Below are 15,544 nucleotides of genomic sequence, written 5' to 3'. Positions count from 1 at the left end.
AAATGGGACATGTAAGCTATTTAGATGTGTTCATATCTAATGAAATACAGTAAGAATTGGGCACAATATAAGTTTAATAATTACATTGCCAAATTGTAATGGGCTTCAGGGGCAATATTTTAAAATCTAGTAGTAAAATATTAAGCCAGCCGTTTGTACTAATAAGTTTTATCACAAAAGCTAGCAAGATTTTTTACTTTCTTGGAAAGCAGATCTAGAGCCAAACTTAGTTATCATTTGTTGTGGAATGCAAATACAATTGGGAGATTAGATAGGGGGTTAGAAGAAACATTTCTGTGATTTGACAGTAGTGAGGAAGCGTGCTTTATTAAAATATTTTACAAAAAAACACCTTCTTTTGTGGTAGTGTGTTGGCTACATAGAATTTTTTTTTTTTTTTTTGCAGTACCCGGGATCAAACTCAGGTCCTTGCACTTTTAAGGCAGGCTCGGTGCCACTGAGCTAAATCCCCGGCCCATGCTACACAGAATTTTTTTTTTTATTAATGTGTAACTTTATTATCATTCACTAAACACACACATATACAAAAATTAAAATTATTCAAAAAAAAAGGAATGCAAGGGAAAAAAACCTATGATAATATTCAAATATAATAGAACTCAACCAAAGCAAAACTCAAAAGTACTTAAACATTTTTCCATATAATTTTAAAAAAAATCTCAAGCGTTAACAAGACATCAGAAGATGTGATTTGTTTTAGAAAGATTTTCAAAACTAATATTGAACAAATAGTGGTCTGGAGAAAAAAATTCTAATTATCTAGTAGACTCCACATAGGCCAAATTTTTTTTTTTATTTAAATTTCATGCTACACCGAATTTTAATGGATTATTTTCTTTTAGGGCTGAAATCTCAGTCTAAACGTGCTGTATCAGCTACACCACCTCGCCCACCATCCAGAAGGGGGAGGACAGTACCTGATAAAATAGGAAGTGTTTCCTCAGGTGCAGAGACGGCCAACAAAATCATTACTGTCCCTGTGTTCCACTTGTTCCACAAACTCTTGGCAGGTAATATTCACAATGATAAATATCAAAGAAAAATTTAATAATCTTACAACTATATAAATCATTATGGTAATCAACAGAGTCATGCTTGATCAGGGGCTTAAATGAGGTAGTCTGTGTGCAGTAGTGCACGCCTAAAATCCCAGCACTCAGGAGGCTGAAGCAGGAGGATTGTCACAAGTTCGAGGCCAGCCTGGACTACATAGTGAGTTCAAGGCCAGCCTGAACTATGCAGTGAGACCTTATCTCACTCCCCCCCACCCCAAGAGGTAGTGAGACTCTCCCAAGAAGTGAGAGTGAAAATGAAAGTTACCCAGTATATATTCTTTTTAAGGATTTATGTGAAATTACATTTTCCACTTCATTGGCTTTCTAACTTTTCTACTAGTGTACTATAAGATAAGTTATATAGAAAGCAATGTGGGCAGCCCATTTTATGGGTCACCTCCTGTCCCTCTCAGGCAGGAGCTGTCCACCCCTCAATAAATATTTCCTACTTCCTACTCTTAAAAAAAAGCAATGTGATGGGCCAGAGATTTAGCTTAGTGGTTTTGCCGCTTGCTGGGCAAGCGCAAGGACCCAAGTTCGATCCCCGGTACCAAAACAAACAAACGAACAAAAAAAAGCAACGTGAGGCAGATTCTGTAGGGTTCTAGTAAGGCTCTCAGATATGCCACTGGTAATTAAAGTACAATTCTTCTAGAAAAAACAAATTCTTTGACAAATACGTGCACACTTCTTTTGGTTAAGGTGGTACCCACTTTATTATCATGTTTGTACTATGTCAGTATAATCAAATTGCCAACTAATTGAGAATAGATTTGCTTTCTCAGATTTACATTGTCAATTTATAGTAGCGATCAAACTATAATTGGTGTGTTAGATAATTTTTTTTGCAAATAAAGTTTTGTGAAAATACAGCCAATGTGTTATGCTTAACTTTTTTCTGTTACAACATAAGCATAGTAGTTGGGATGGGCTATGTGGTCTCACATCTTTATAAATTTCTCATCTGGCTATTTATGGAAAAATATGCCAACCCTAGATTTTTGAGGTTTGTTCCTTTGTTTCTATTTTACCCATGGTGTTGTACTTTAAGTAATGTCATATAGACAGTATTGTTCATGTACATCAGAAATAAATTCAATTTTGTAAACTTTCCAGTAACTAAAATTGATTTAGAAACATTTTGTGTCTTACTTATCAAAAGTAACATGTAATTGAATAAATCAAATTTCAATAAACATTTCCTTCTTGGATTTCAACTTAGTTGTTTTGTTTTTAGGACAGCCATTGCCAGCTGAAATGACACTTGCCCAGCTTTTAAGTCTGCTGTATGACCGAAAACTTCCTCAAGGTTACCGTTCAATAGATCTGACTGTTAAATTGGGATCAAGAGTCATCACAGACCCAAGTCTGTCAAAAACAGATTCTTTTAAAAGACTGCACCCTGAAAAAGGTATGTATGTGACACAGCTTTAAAAATTCCAGTCTTAGCTGGGTATGGTGGCACACACCTATAATTCCTGTACTTTGGTAGGGTGAGGCAGAAGGATTGCCACCAGTTCGAGGGCAGCCTGGGCTACATAGTGAGTTCAAGGCAGCCTGGACTACATAGCAAGACTTTGTCTCAAAAAAGTAAAAAATTCAGTCTTTAATTCAGAAGACAGAGCTTTCTATAGATAATTATTTAATTGGCCTGTTTTCATTGAATCAGCTTAGTTTTTCTTTTGAGTCATTTATGCATATTAGAAATTGCTGTTATTTCATTTGGAAATTAGGTTGTATTAATTCACCTTCAGCATTGCTGTATAAACCCATGTGCATGTGAAAACCATGTGAATTGTAATTTGATACTCAAAATGAGAACTCCAGTTCACCAATAATTTATATTGGGTGATATTTCATGCTCATAAACATTTTTCCTTTTGCATATTTGGGGTTGTTCATATTTTTTTCTACTTATATATTCCATTAAATATTTTAAGATGTGCTTTTTTTCTTGACTTTTTTGGTATGTATATAACAAAATTATGTTCCCACAGTTTTAAACATTCCGATTGTTTCCAATTTTTCACTACTGTAAATGCCATATAAATAATGTGTTTCATAATATGACTGTGCTATCATATTTAGACTCAATCTTTTTCATGATTAAAGGGCTATTGGCCATTTGTATTCTTTAGTAAATTTTAGTACAGTGCATTTACTTTCTTTAGATTTTCAGTAGGATTTTTGTTGTTTTTTTTCCCATCTTTTTAATATTTATAAGGTCTGGCTATGTGTTGAACACACTAACCTTTTTTGTTTGTTTGTTTGTTTGTTTTGTTTTTGCTGTTGGGGATCGAACTTGGGACCTTGCGCTTGCGCAGCAGGCACCGGAACCACTGAGCTAAATCCCCGGCCCCACACTAACCTTTTGAGTTTCCTATTGAGTAAAAGTTAAAACAATATATGGTATATTTTTTAGTTTTCAATAAGAGAAGTCTTTGTCATTATTTAGCTTTTCCTAACTAGATACTTTGAAGTGTAGTGCATGCATATTACTTGCTAAGAGTCTTTTAAAATTTTTTTTTTTCTGGTACCAGGGATCGAACTCAGGACCTTGCACTTGTGAGGCAGGCACGGTGCCACTGTGCTAAATCCTGGCTGCTAAGAGTCTTTTTTTTTTTTTTGGTACTGGGGATGGAACTCAGGACCTTGCTCTTGCGGGGCAGGCAGTGGAACCACTGAGCTAAATCCCTGGTCCCTAAGAGTCTTTTTTTAAAAACATAGACTATAACTTAAAACTATGTCCCAAAGAACAGTTTTTCTCAAACGTCACTATACTTATAAATTACCTACAGATACATGTTAAAATACAGATTTTTATTTAGCAGGTCTGTGGTGGGTCCTGGGATTCTACATTCAGAGCAGCTCTCAGAGGATGCCCATGATATTATTCCATGACTTTGATTAACAAGATGATGGAAGGCAGTGTCAGAAGTCATTCAGAGATCATTGTAGTATCTAGCCTTAATTCACTTATGTATGAATAATTGATCATATTTATGCTCTGTTGTTGAGTAGAGAGAAGGCAACAAAATCTTCTTTTATAAATGAAAGTATGGTAAAAATGGATTCTTTCTTACCTTTTTAATGTTTTGTAATGTATTGTGTAGATCATGGAGACTTACTTGGTAACTGTGCAGAAGATGAGGCTCTTACTCCGAGTGATGAGTGCATGGATGGGATATTGGATGAATCTTTGCTTGAGACCTGTCCCATTCAGTCACCATTACAAGTTTTTGCAGGAATGGGTGGACTGGCTCTTATTGCAGAAAGACTACCCATGTTATATCCAGAAGTAATTCAACAGGTAAGATATGATTTGTAATTCAGTATATTCCATAGAAAAGCCCTTCATACCTTTGTTTTAAAACTTAATTTTATTGACCTAGAAGTGTTCTTGCCTTTAAAACCTTTGAGTGTTGTGTAAATCTTTCAAAGATTTGCCTGTGCATAGCTTCATGAGAAGTATTTGGTACTGAAGAAATGGTGAAGACAAAGCACATTTGCCAACTCAACACATTGTTACATTTATTATTATTAGATTATCATAATCATCATCATCATCTTTATTAGCAGCATTTTGTGTTACTTGAGGTTGACCCAGTTGCTTTTCCCCACCCCTTTTTGTTTTTTACTTTGAGACAGGGTTTTACTAAGTCACCCATCCTGGGCTTGACCTTCGGGTCCTCTTGCCTCAGCCTCCCAGAGTTCTGAGATTACAGGTGTTCATTAGCATCCCCAGCTGCATTTACCTTGATTTCATGGTTGTCACATTAACATTCTCATTTCTGTACTGCTCTTAGGTCTGGTATTAATTATGGTCATTGTTAGAAATGAGTAAAACAGTATATATTGCTGTCTGTATATACTTTTCTGTATAACTTCTGTTCCTGTTTTAGATACCATTTCCACATTAGATAGCTTTATCAGAGTGTGGTGGCACATACCTTTAATCCCAGCACCTGGAAGGCTGAGGCAGGAGGGTTGCCACTAGTTCGAGGCCAACCTGGGCTATATAGTGAGTTCAAGGCCAGCCTGCACTCAAAGCCTTGTCTCAAAAAAAAAAACTTTAAATGAATTTAACCTGTTCACATGGTCATTAAGATTGCTGTAGATACGTGGTTTTCATGTTCTTTTATTAATGAAGGGCAAGTGTGGAAAGTTGTAAATACAAAGCACTTTATTAGATGGGGTAGGGGAGCTATTTCTGACTTCATGTACTCGATGTTTATATGTCTCTCTTAATTTCTTAGAGCTGTTGTAAAGAGATATCACAGGGCCAGGGATTTAGCTCAGTGGTTCCGGCACCTGCCTCACAAGCTCAAGGTCCTGAGTTCAATCCCCGGTATCAAAAAATATAAAAAAGTAAAAAAAAGAAGAGAGATATCACAAACTGGATGGCTTCGAATAAAAGGAACTTGTCTTCTGAGGCTATAAGCCTCAAATCCAGGTGTCAGCAAGGCCATGCTTCCAGGGTAGAATCCTTCACAGGCTCTTGGTGGTTGCTGCTAGTTCTTGGCATTCATTGGTTTGCATTCATTTCACAGCATCACTCCAGTTTCTGCCCTCTTTTGTATCTCTGTGTCTCCTCTCCTTAAAAGAATAATAGTCAGGTCTTTTCAAAGCACTTGTGCCTTACCTTCACTTAAAGTCATCTGCACTGATCCTGTTTCCAAATAAGGTTACTTTCACAGGTACTGGGGTTAAGATTGGAACATATCTTTTGGGGAAACACAGTTTAACTCACAATATTACCTCCTCAGTAAATGATTATTTCTTACAGTAATTCCATTACTCAAAATGTTTTAAGACACTGTTCTGATTTTGAGGTGATATAACCAAGGCGATTGATACAGAAATCAGCAAAACCAACTAACCTAGCTTTCTTTCTTTTTGTTTTTTCTTTTTTTCCTCCTCTTTCTCTTTCTCCTCTTCTTTTCTCTTCACTTTCCCTTCTCCTTCCTCCCCTCCCCCCTTCTTTCTTTTCTTTTTCTTTTTTTCTTTTCTTTTCCTCAGTAATGGGGTTTGAACCCAGGGCCTTTGTCCAGTTTATCATTACTCAAGAAAAGGATTTTTCTAATTTAGTATTGAGGATGGTTCACTATATTGAACAGTATCTAGAAGTGGGATGGTGCTGTGGTAGCATACCTAAAAATGTGGAAATGATTGAAGAATTGTTTAGTTGTCAGAATGTGGGAAAAATCTGAATAGCATAATTTAAAAAAAAAAACAACTTCGATTACCTTGAGCAGGCTGTTAATGCAAATATGGATCATAAAGCCTGTGCCAGTGAGAGCTCAGAAGAAAATAAGGATCACAATGGAGAAAGCCTGTCCTGCCCAAAAGAATGCCGAAATTATCATAAGATTTTGTAGAAATATGAATGTTAAAAGTTCTGAGAGTGGGCTGGGGATAGAGCTCACCGGTAGAACCCTTGTGTAGTGTGCTCAGAGCCTGTGTTCTGTCCCCGTGTCACACCAAAGTGGGGGGCGCTAGTGAGGCTTAGAAGAAAACGAGCAGCAAATTAGTAGAAACTGAAGAAAGGGATGCTTGTTACATAGTGATAGACTCTTTAGCTCATTTGTATTCAAAATGTGGAAACAGGGCCAGGGATTTAGCTCAGTGGTTCCGCTGCCTGCCTCACAAGTGGAAGGTCCTGAGTTTGATCCCCGGTACCACAAAAACAAAAAAAAGTGGAAGCAGTACTTGTAAAAGATGAATAAGTGGTGCTACTGAATATTTAACAGAATTTCCAAGCAAAATTATAAAGGTATATGCTGTTTTCTTCTTGCTGTTTATCATAAAATGTTAGAAGAAAGATAAATTGAGAGACTTAATAAGTAATAAGCAACTAACATTTGACAGTTTGGAAAATTCTCAGCCTATCTAGATCTCTAAAATTAAAGATTCATCATCAGAAAGTCTTTAGAGAGAACACCAAGTGTGCATGGCTTAACAACCTTTTGCTAGGTCTTAGAAAAAATCAAAAGGTCAGAATATTCACTTACACAGAGAGCCCGTTGAAGATATTACACCTACTGCTCAGGGACTCCTCTTGCCCATCAAAGCAGAAGCCAGGAGCAGAAGTGATGTGGTGACGGAAGAGCCATGAAATGTATGGGAACAGCCTCTGGAAGGTGGGAAAGGCAAGGACTAATATCTCAAGTGAAGAATACTGTACTGTTGGAAGTATTTAACAACAAAGTAGATCCTCCAAGTTACAATACTGGTGAACTGGAAGATGTGTTAAAAGAAGTCATTCAAACTGAAGCATAGAAAGGACAAGGAATGCAAAGAACCAAAGAGCTACATGGGTTGAAGCGAAAAACTGTAACATATTTGAGGTTATAGTCCCAGGATAAGTGGATTGAAACAGACAAAAGCAATACTGAAAAGAAGAAATTCGTTTCTTAAGTCAATGTAAAAGTAGAACATCCACCCAAAATTCATAAAGCTCTGTAAAACCCAAAGCAGGATCTCATACCTGGAAATACAATGATGAAAGTGGTTAAAAACAAAGACAATGAGGGCCGGGGATTTAGCTCAGTGGTGCTGCTGCCTGCCTCACAAATGCAAGGTCCTGAGTTCAATCCCTGGTACCAAAAAAAAAAAAAGACAATGAGAAAAATTTAAAACCATCCATAAATCGTGACCTGTCATTTTCAAACAACACTGACAACTGATCTTTCAGCAGCATGGTGGGAGTGAGGTAGTATCTTTAAAGAGCTAGAAGTGTTCTTTTGTATGTATAATTAAACTCCAGGCAAAATACATTTTAAAACAAATGGTAGGCTCTGGAGAGTGACCAGAAGCAGACAGAAATTAGAGATAATTTAAACATAAAAAGACTCAGGCTGGATAATACTTGGGTCTATACAACTGTTCTCTGAAGAGCACTTCTCCATCTCTCTGAGATGGAACAGGTAGAACTCAAATGTAAGCTGCTGACCAAAGTTTGATTCTTCCAGGCCAGTAGGAAATTGAATGAGGGAAGAATTCAAAAAGGAGAAAGTAACACATGAGGAGCTCTGAATTCTGTACATAAATTCCTACACATCCTTAGCTAGCTCCAGAAGTATGCATACAAATTCATTTTGAGGGCAATCACGAAGAAAAAAAGAAATAAATTATGAAAAATTAAGCAGTGGAAGATGTAAAGAATGTGGGAAGATTAATGTAAAAGGTCCTGTTAAGAAGTAAAGGGAAATTAGTGGTATTACATAACAGTAACAGAGAAGACCAGCTAGCAAAAGGAAAAATAATAGGGAGTGGAGATTAAACTAGAGGAAAATAAGAAAAAATATTTAGGAAATAAGTTGAAAGAGAAATCTAGGTAAGGAAAAAGAGGAGGACCTATTCAAACAAAGTAATATTAAAAAGAGAGGAAGGGGAAGAAATGTGTGGTAAAACTGCAAACTCCACCAAAAGAAAAAAGTTTAAAAAAAAGCAAACTTGATTTGGGGGCACATGCCTATAATCCCAGCACTCAGAGGCTGAGGCAGAAGGATCATAGTGAATTTGAGGCCAGTCATGGCTACATAATGAGTTCAAGGCAGGCCTACATAGCAAGACCTTGTCTCAAAAAAAGAAAACAAAACAAAATACACACAAAGTAAAAAAAAAAAAAATACCATTAGAGGAACAAAAAGAGAAAAAAAATTTGGGTTAAATAAAGGGAAAAGAAAGGGGGAAAAAAAGAGAAAATTTCCTACATACTTCTTCCAGATGAGTGTTTTTTCCAGGGCCTGCAGTTTTTTAATCTTACAAGTCACATTCCTCTTTGCTCTTCTTAGTTTGAGTTTGTGTGGAGATTTCTCAGTTTGAGGGGACCTCTCTCTGTAAAATCATTTATGGCAACTGGTCAAGCTGGAGCCAGGGAAGGTGTGGGGCATTAGCTTCTGAGGCTCCTGCTGGATTTCTGCTAGGTAGGGGACCAATGTATATACCTCGTATATATACTTCGTCTATATTCTGGGGCCTGGTGTCCATGGGTCGAGCTCCCAGACACCAGGTGGAGGCTCGTGTCACATCGGAGTGCCCAGAGGAGACCCGGATGTGTCCGGGATTAATGTGGGGAGATTCTGGCAGGCCCATGAGGGCATAGGGTGCTGGGTGGTATCTCACAGGTGTCTGGAGCTCCACTGCACATGAACGAGTTATTAGCTATGCAGAAAAAGAAAATGTATCCCCAGCTGAACTGTAAAATCAGTGAAACTGAAGTGTTACTATTACTTGAGAAGGGCTCTAAAATAATTATGATTTATGAAGACTCCAGTAATATCTAATTATATAAAATTATATTTAAAAACCAAACACTAATTAAGAATGAATAAAAAAGTAAAGCCTAAGCATATGCTGTTTTCAGGAAATGTGTTTGAACATCTTAATAAGAAAGCTGGTGTGCTTATTTTAATATTTGGCAAAGTTGACTAAAGAACAAGGTGTATAAGAAAGACAGAGTTACCTGGGCATGCTGGCACACACCTGTAACCCTAGCACTTGGGAGACTGAGGCAGGAGGAATGCCACGATTTAGGGGCTAGTCTGGGCTACATAGCAAGACTCTTTATCTCAAAAAAATAAAAAACAATAATAAAAAAGGAAGAAATACAGAGGCTTATAAAATCACTGTAAGGATTGATTCAGAAGTCATAACAATCCTAAAGGTATCTACATTTCATGAAGCAAAAATTGAAAGAACTAAAAAGAATCAGGAGAATCTGTTCTTAGTTACAGATTTTAACATTTTTCTTTCAGTAATTAAGGCTGGGATAAGTAAGGATATAGAAACTTCAGGGGGGGGAAACCCAACACTTATATGTACTTAATTGACATTTATAAGATATAGCATTCCAAGTATGGTGCACTTTCGTCCCCAAATACATGTAGTAATCTCACCAAGATAAGACAATACGGTATGCTGCACTATAAAACAAGTGTTAGTAAACTTGGTAGCACATGGCTTAAAAAAGATGTCACAGACGATCATACAGTACAGTATATTTCAAAATGAAAATAAAAACGTGGGACATAGTCACAGCAGTACGTAGAGACAGATCTCAAAGCCATAAGTGCCTGTACAGATGCTTCTCAACTAATGATTAGGTTACTTCCCAATAAACCCATTGTGAGTTGAAAAACTCGTTAAGTTAAAACTGCATTTATTGTCTCTGTACTGGACATCATAGCTTCACAACACAGTACTCTATTGAGTACTGGTCATTTTCCCTCGTGATTAAATGGTTTAAATGGGAGCTGTATCTTGCTGTTGTTGTCTTGCATCGACTCATGCTACATATTGCTAGCAGAAGAAAGGATCAGAATTGAGAGTTTAGAGTAATTGCTTTTAGACCACTGAAAAATCGTAAGTAGAGCCATCATGAGTTGGAAATCATTTGTAATTGAAAGAAGTTTAAAATCAGTGATGTAAGAGTCCCCTTAAAACCTAGGAAATAAAAACTGTATTACCTAAAATAAGCAGATCAATCCCAGTACCACACACACAAAAATAAATATAATAAAAATAAGCAAAGAACTATTAAAATGCCAGAATCAATAATTAAGTACAAAAACAGAGAAAGTAAATATTCTGAAAGTTTAATAAAATTGATAACTTATCAAAACTAAAAAAAAAGAAAACACGAATTGGCCATATCACAAACTATTGTAAGCATGTTATTTTATTTATTTATTTTTTTGGTAAGCATATTATTATAATACTTGTTTTTTGAGGAACCAGGAATCAAACTGAGGATCTTGCGCTTGCTAGGTAGGTGCCACACCACTGAGCTACATCCCCAGCTCCTCATATTATTATTATTTTTCCTCATATTATTATACTTGTAACATATTTCTGTAAGAGAATATTATAATCAACTTAATGCCAAGAAATTTGCCAGGTGGGATGTATAAATTCCTCAGAGGCTGGACCTAATGGCGCAAGCCTGTAATCCCAGCACAATGGAGGCTGAGGCAGGAGGATTGCCATGAGTTTGAGGCCAATCTGGGATACATAGTGAGTTCAAGGCCACCCTGAACTATATAGTGAAACCTTGTCTCCAAAAAAATAAGATAATAAATTTCTTAGAAAACAGTTACCTAATTCCTGGTATGGGGTGGGGTTCAGAAAACAGTTACCTAAACTAACACATGAAATGTATGCTTGTTTATATACCCACATACAGAATTACATTGTATTTGAATTAACTCCATGACTGATTTTGAAGTAATATTAATCCTTTTTCTTTTACTCATGCTCCCTTTTTTGATGGGGCTTATTAAACTAGAGCATTTGACCACTTGAGAAAAAAGCCTTTTAAGTCATAAGAATGACAGGATGTTTGCTGAGTAGTGGGTTTAAATAGAGCATATCAGATGGCTGGAATATCATAATTCCTAAAAGCTTTTCACATAAATCACATTATTCAACATGAAAAGGTTCTTAATAGAGTCTTGTCTTTGGGAAGTAGAAGTGTTTTACTGTCAGAAATGTAAATTGTTGTTGTTGTTGTTGTTTTTGTTTATTTTGAGACAAGGGCTCACTATGTAGTTAAGGCTGGCCTTGAGCTCACTATGTAGACCAGGCTGAACTTGAAGTCATGATGATCCTCCTGCCTTAACCTCCCAAGTGCTTGGATTACAGGCCTGTGCCATCATGCCCAGTTTATTGAGGCCGGGTTTTTCCTTTGTCTTTGCAGTGCTGGGTAATGAATCCAGAACCTCATGCATGCTAGACAGATGCTTTACTACTGAGCTATGTCCCCAACCCTTTTAATTTTATTTTAAGACAAAGTCTTGCTAAATTGCCCCAGACTGGCCTCGAACATGTGGTCCTCCTGCCTTAGCCACCAGTGCCATAGATCTACAGATTTGTACCATCACACTGACAACTCTTTGTTCTTCATTGAGCAAAATTACATTTTTTTATACCTTTTCAATTTTGACTTTTAAAAATGTAGAACACAAGTTTTAATTATGTACATATATATATATTTGTAAATACATAGTTTTTAAACTTAAATGTAGGTAAGTATAGAGTTGTGTACACCTGTAATCCCCACGCTGGGAGGCTGAGACAGGAGGATCACTGCAAGTATGAGGCCACCCTAAGCTACATAGTGAGTTCAAGGCCAGCCTGAACTGTATAGGTAGATCCTTTTAAATTAATTAATCAATCAAATCAGTCCTAATTCCCTGAAAGAGTACTGTTTGTATGGTCATACTTTTGACATTTTTATAAATACCAGTTTATATTCTACAGTGTGCTGATTTTCCTGAATGGTTATCCTGAAATTAATCTTTGTTGATCCCTGAACCTATAGTAGTCTCATTTGTACTGCCTCTGTGTACTATATTGTATAACTGTATGATAGTATAGTTAGTACCTATAATGCTGACTAGCATTTTGATTGTTTCCAGTTATTTGTTATGACGAAAAACATTATGAAGTGTCATATATATATATTAAGACTAAAATATGGTTGTGAGTGGAAAATGAGTAGTGGTTTTAACTTGCTGTGTTTTTTCTTGAAGTTGAAAATGTTTCACATTTCCTTTTGTTAAAGCATGTATGTATAAAAACCACGAACTTTTGGGATTTTTTTCAGTGTTTTGTTTTAATCATTTTAGAAATAACCTTTATGAAAATTGAATAATGACAGTAGGCAAAATTCTGTCTCTGTTACAAAGCATTATACTATACCTTCATTATTGTAGAGATACTATTATGCTAAACTGTCTTTTTGTGCAGTATAAAATACTGAATGTAAACATCCTTTAAAATGCACCTGGAAAGCTGGGCTGATGGAGCTTGCCTGTAATCCCTGCATTTGGCAGGCTACAGCAGGAGGATTGCTCCGCGTTTAAGGCCAGCTTGGGCTACATAGTCAGATCCTGTCTCAAGAAAAAAAACAAAATCACCTGAAAAAGGATATCAGGATGAATTAACTCCAAAGCAAAAAGGCCCCCGAGGTTTTTTTTGTTTTGTTTTGTTTGAATTCCTGTGTTCTGACATTGGGATTATTTTATGTTCTGTCATCCTTGCCTAAATCTCAACAGTCAAATTAGGCTGACATCAAAAGTGCAACTATTTTATTAGTATACATGTATGTCTTTTATATCTGTTTGCTCTCTCCTTCCTCTGTGAGGTCATTTTTAAGTGAATGGTGAGAGAACTTTACTGTTTGCTTTTTTATTCATTATATTTTTGAGTCGGAAACTTCTAATTAGTATTTACTGAAATGTCTTATTTATGGCCATACCAGTAAAATAGAAGATGTTTAAACAGTTTATGGTTTCTTTGTTAACCATGCTTAGAATTGGAATATTTCTTCAAATTATTTAAAATTAGGTTATGACATGATGCTTAATTTATTAAGTAGTGCAAAGACTTTCTCTTAATGTGCTATAGTGTAATTATCAAAATCAGAAAGTTTACATTGACACAGTACTTTAAACTGCAAATCTTACTCTGATTTTGCCAGTTTTCCTACTGATTTTAGGCCAAAAGAAAAAAAAAATTTTGGAGATAAGGTTTTGCTATGTATCCCAGGCTAGGCTTTGTCTTGTCACAGCCTCATGAATGCTAGGATTACAGACGTGTTCCACCATGCCAAGCTCAAAAAGAAGGATAAAATTATTTTTATTGTACGTGGTTTGACTGTGGTCAGAGTTCAAGATTCAGTTTAGAAACATATCACATTGTGTTGTCTTGTGTCTATAGTCTCCTTTAATCTGTAATACTCTGCAGTCATCTTTTATGGCCTTGATGTTTTTGAATGGTACATACTAGAAATGTCTAAATATGAACTCACACATACACATGCCTGAGAATGCATGGCTTTCCTAGGGTAATTGCTAGTAGGGTCTGGGAGCAGATTCCCCCTCAGTGTTGGTTCTCTACCAAAAGAAATCAGGGCTGCATGGAACCTTTCTAGGGCTATGGCAGGAAATTATAAGATGAGCCTAAAATGTCATGTTGTGCTATAAAATGGAAACATTGACAGACAGGGACATGTTAAAGGAATTTAAGAGCCTTCTTAAAGGGATGCTGGTGAGCAAATTTGATTCTAATAGTAACATTATGAACTATAGAATAAAATTAGAATCCATACTAATAAAAATGGGTATATGAGTAATAGATGGGGAAGAAAGGAGTACAATGGACCCTTGACTTAATGAACTTAATTTGTTCACGAAAGCTGGTTGAAGCTCAAGTTGGTTGTTAAGAGTTTTTTTCTATAAGAAATAATGGAAATAACCATAGTGTTCCAAACCTCCCAGAAGTACCCCTTGATTAACCTTTTCATAATAAAAAAGGGTTGTATGATGTGTATAATTTATAAAAAAACCCAATAATTTTCCTAGTGTATTCACCAAGAAGTTATAAAATGTGCCTCATTTACCAGAAACGACAATTTCATACTGTACACACCATTCACGTTGACATCTTTGGCTTGCAGGAAGGGAGGATAAAATGGAAGGTGATATTGTTTGGAAGGAGAGTTACCTTCTATAACAACATCAGGAATCTGGCTCTCTGGTGTCCTTTCTCTGCCTGGGAGAGTCTGTAGCCCACTAGGACCCTATAATGGCTCACAAAGTCTCAACCTTTTCAGAACTAACAACTGGCCTAAGGATGTCTGTTTCTGTCTTTTCTTTAACACTGTTCTGTAGTATGACATGACATTGTCATTAAGCAAGTGGATGCAACGATTGGCCTTTTCTCTGTCTGGGTGGGTCTTCTCTACAAATGTTTGTAGTTCTGTCCAGTTTTTCAGGGTTGCCTTTATTTCAGAAGAACTTTGCTGCACTGATTGTTGACTCTCCATCCTCTTCAGAAAGCTCCTCAGCTACCATTCTCTGTTGCCCAGCCGGAAGTTACTGAAGTTCCTCTTGGACAATTCCTCACCATTTCCTCAGCATCACCTCTGTCTACCTGCAAGCCTGTGGACTCTGCTATAGTGGCAGTGTCATCAACCACAGGGTCAATTGAAAGCTCAGGCTCCTCTACACAGCCTTCGAAGTCTCTTTCCTATATAATTTTAGGCCACACTTTCTTCCAGGCAGATCTCAGTGTCCTCAGAGAGACATTGGCCCAGAATTTCTCAATTAACCCCACACAGGAAAGGATGTTGTAATGTTCCTTCTAGAACTCTTTCAGGGTTAAATTATATCTGAGACCATCTGGAATCACTTCAGGAACAGTTTCTTGGTGTATAGCTTCTTAAAGTTAGCTATAACCTGCTGGTCCATAGGCTGCAGTACAGGAGTTGTATTAGGTAGGAGGAACTTGACTAAGAGCCATGGGAATTCTTAAGCCAATTCTTCTTTCAAACCTTGTGAATGAGCAGGAGCGTTGTCCATGATGAGGAGAGCCTTGAGTGGTAAACCTCTGTCTTGCAGATATTTCTTTGAATCTTTTTTTTTTCCCCTTGGGTACCAGGGATCAAACTCAGGACCTTGCCC

The 15,544-nt window shown here is 36.7% G+C and overlaps 1 protein-coding gene across 14 annotated transcripts in view; it reads left to right on the top strand.

Annotated features, from left to right (window-relative positions):
• The window catches only part of Birc6 (baculoviral IAP repeat containing 6), a 243,878-nt gene that overhangs the window by 153,057 nt on the left and 75,277 nt on the right, over window positions 1-15,544 (top strand). For all 14 annotated transcript variants that reach the window (XR_015453010.1, XM_087216157.1, XM_087216155.1 and 11 more), the window contains 3 exons: window positions 864-1,031; window positions 2,314-2,487; window positions 4,190-4,386. Coding sequence is in view for 13 of the 14 variants with exons in the window: in XM_087216157.1 (XP_087072283.1) it covers window positions 864-1,031; window positions 2,314-2,487; window positions 4,190-4,386 (539 nt within the window). In the remaining variant the exon portion in view is untranslated. The remainder of the gene's footprint in view (window positions 1-863; window positions 1,032-2,313; window positions 2,488-4,189; window positions 4,387-15,544) is intronic.

The sequence above is a fragment of the Heterocephalus glaber genome, unplaced genomic scaffold, assembly GCF_053883595.1.
Source record: "Heterocephalus glaber isolate CG9 unplaced genomic scaffold, H.glaber_assembly_v1.0 deba00001457, whole genome shotgun sequence".
In the NCBI taxonomy this organism is placed as follows: Eukaryota; Metazoa; Chordata; class Mammalia; order Rodentia; family Bathyergidae; genus Heterocephalus; species Heterocephalus glaber.
The sequence above is the reverse complement of the archived record's forward strand: the minus strand, read 5'-3'. Positions and strand labels throughout refer to the sequence as shown.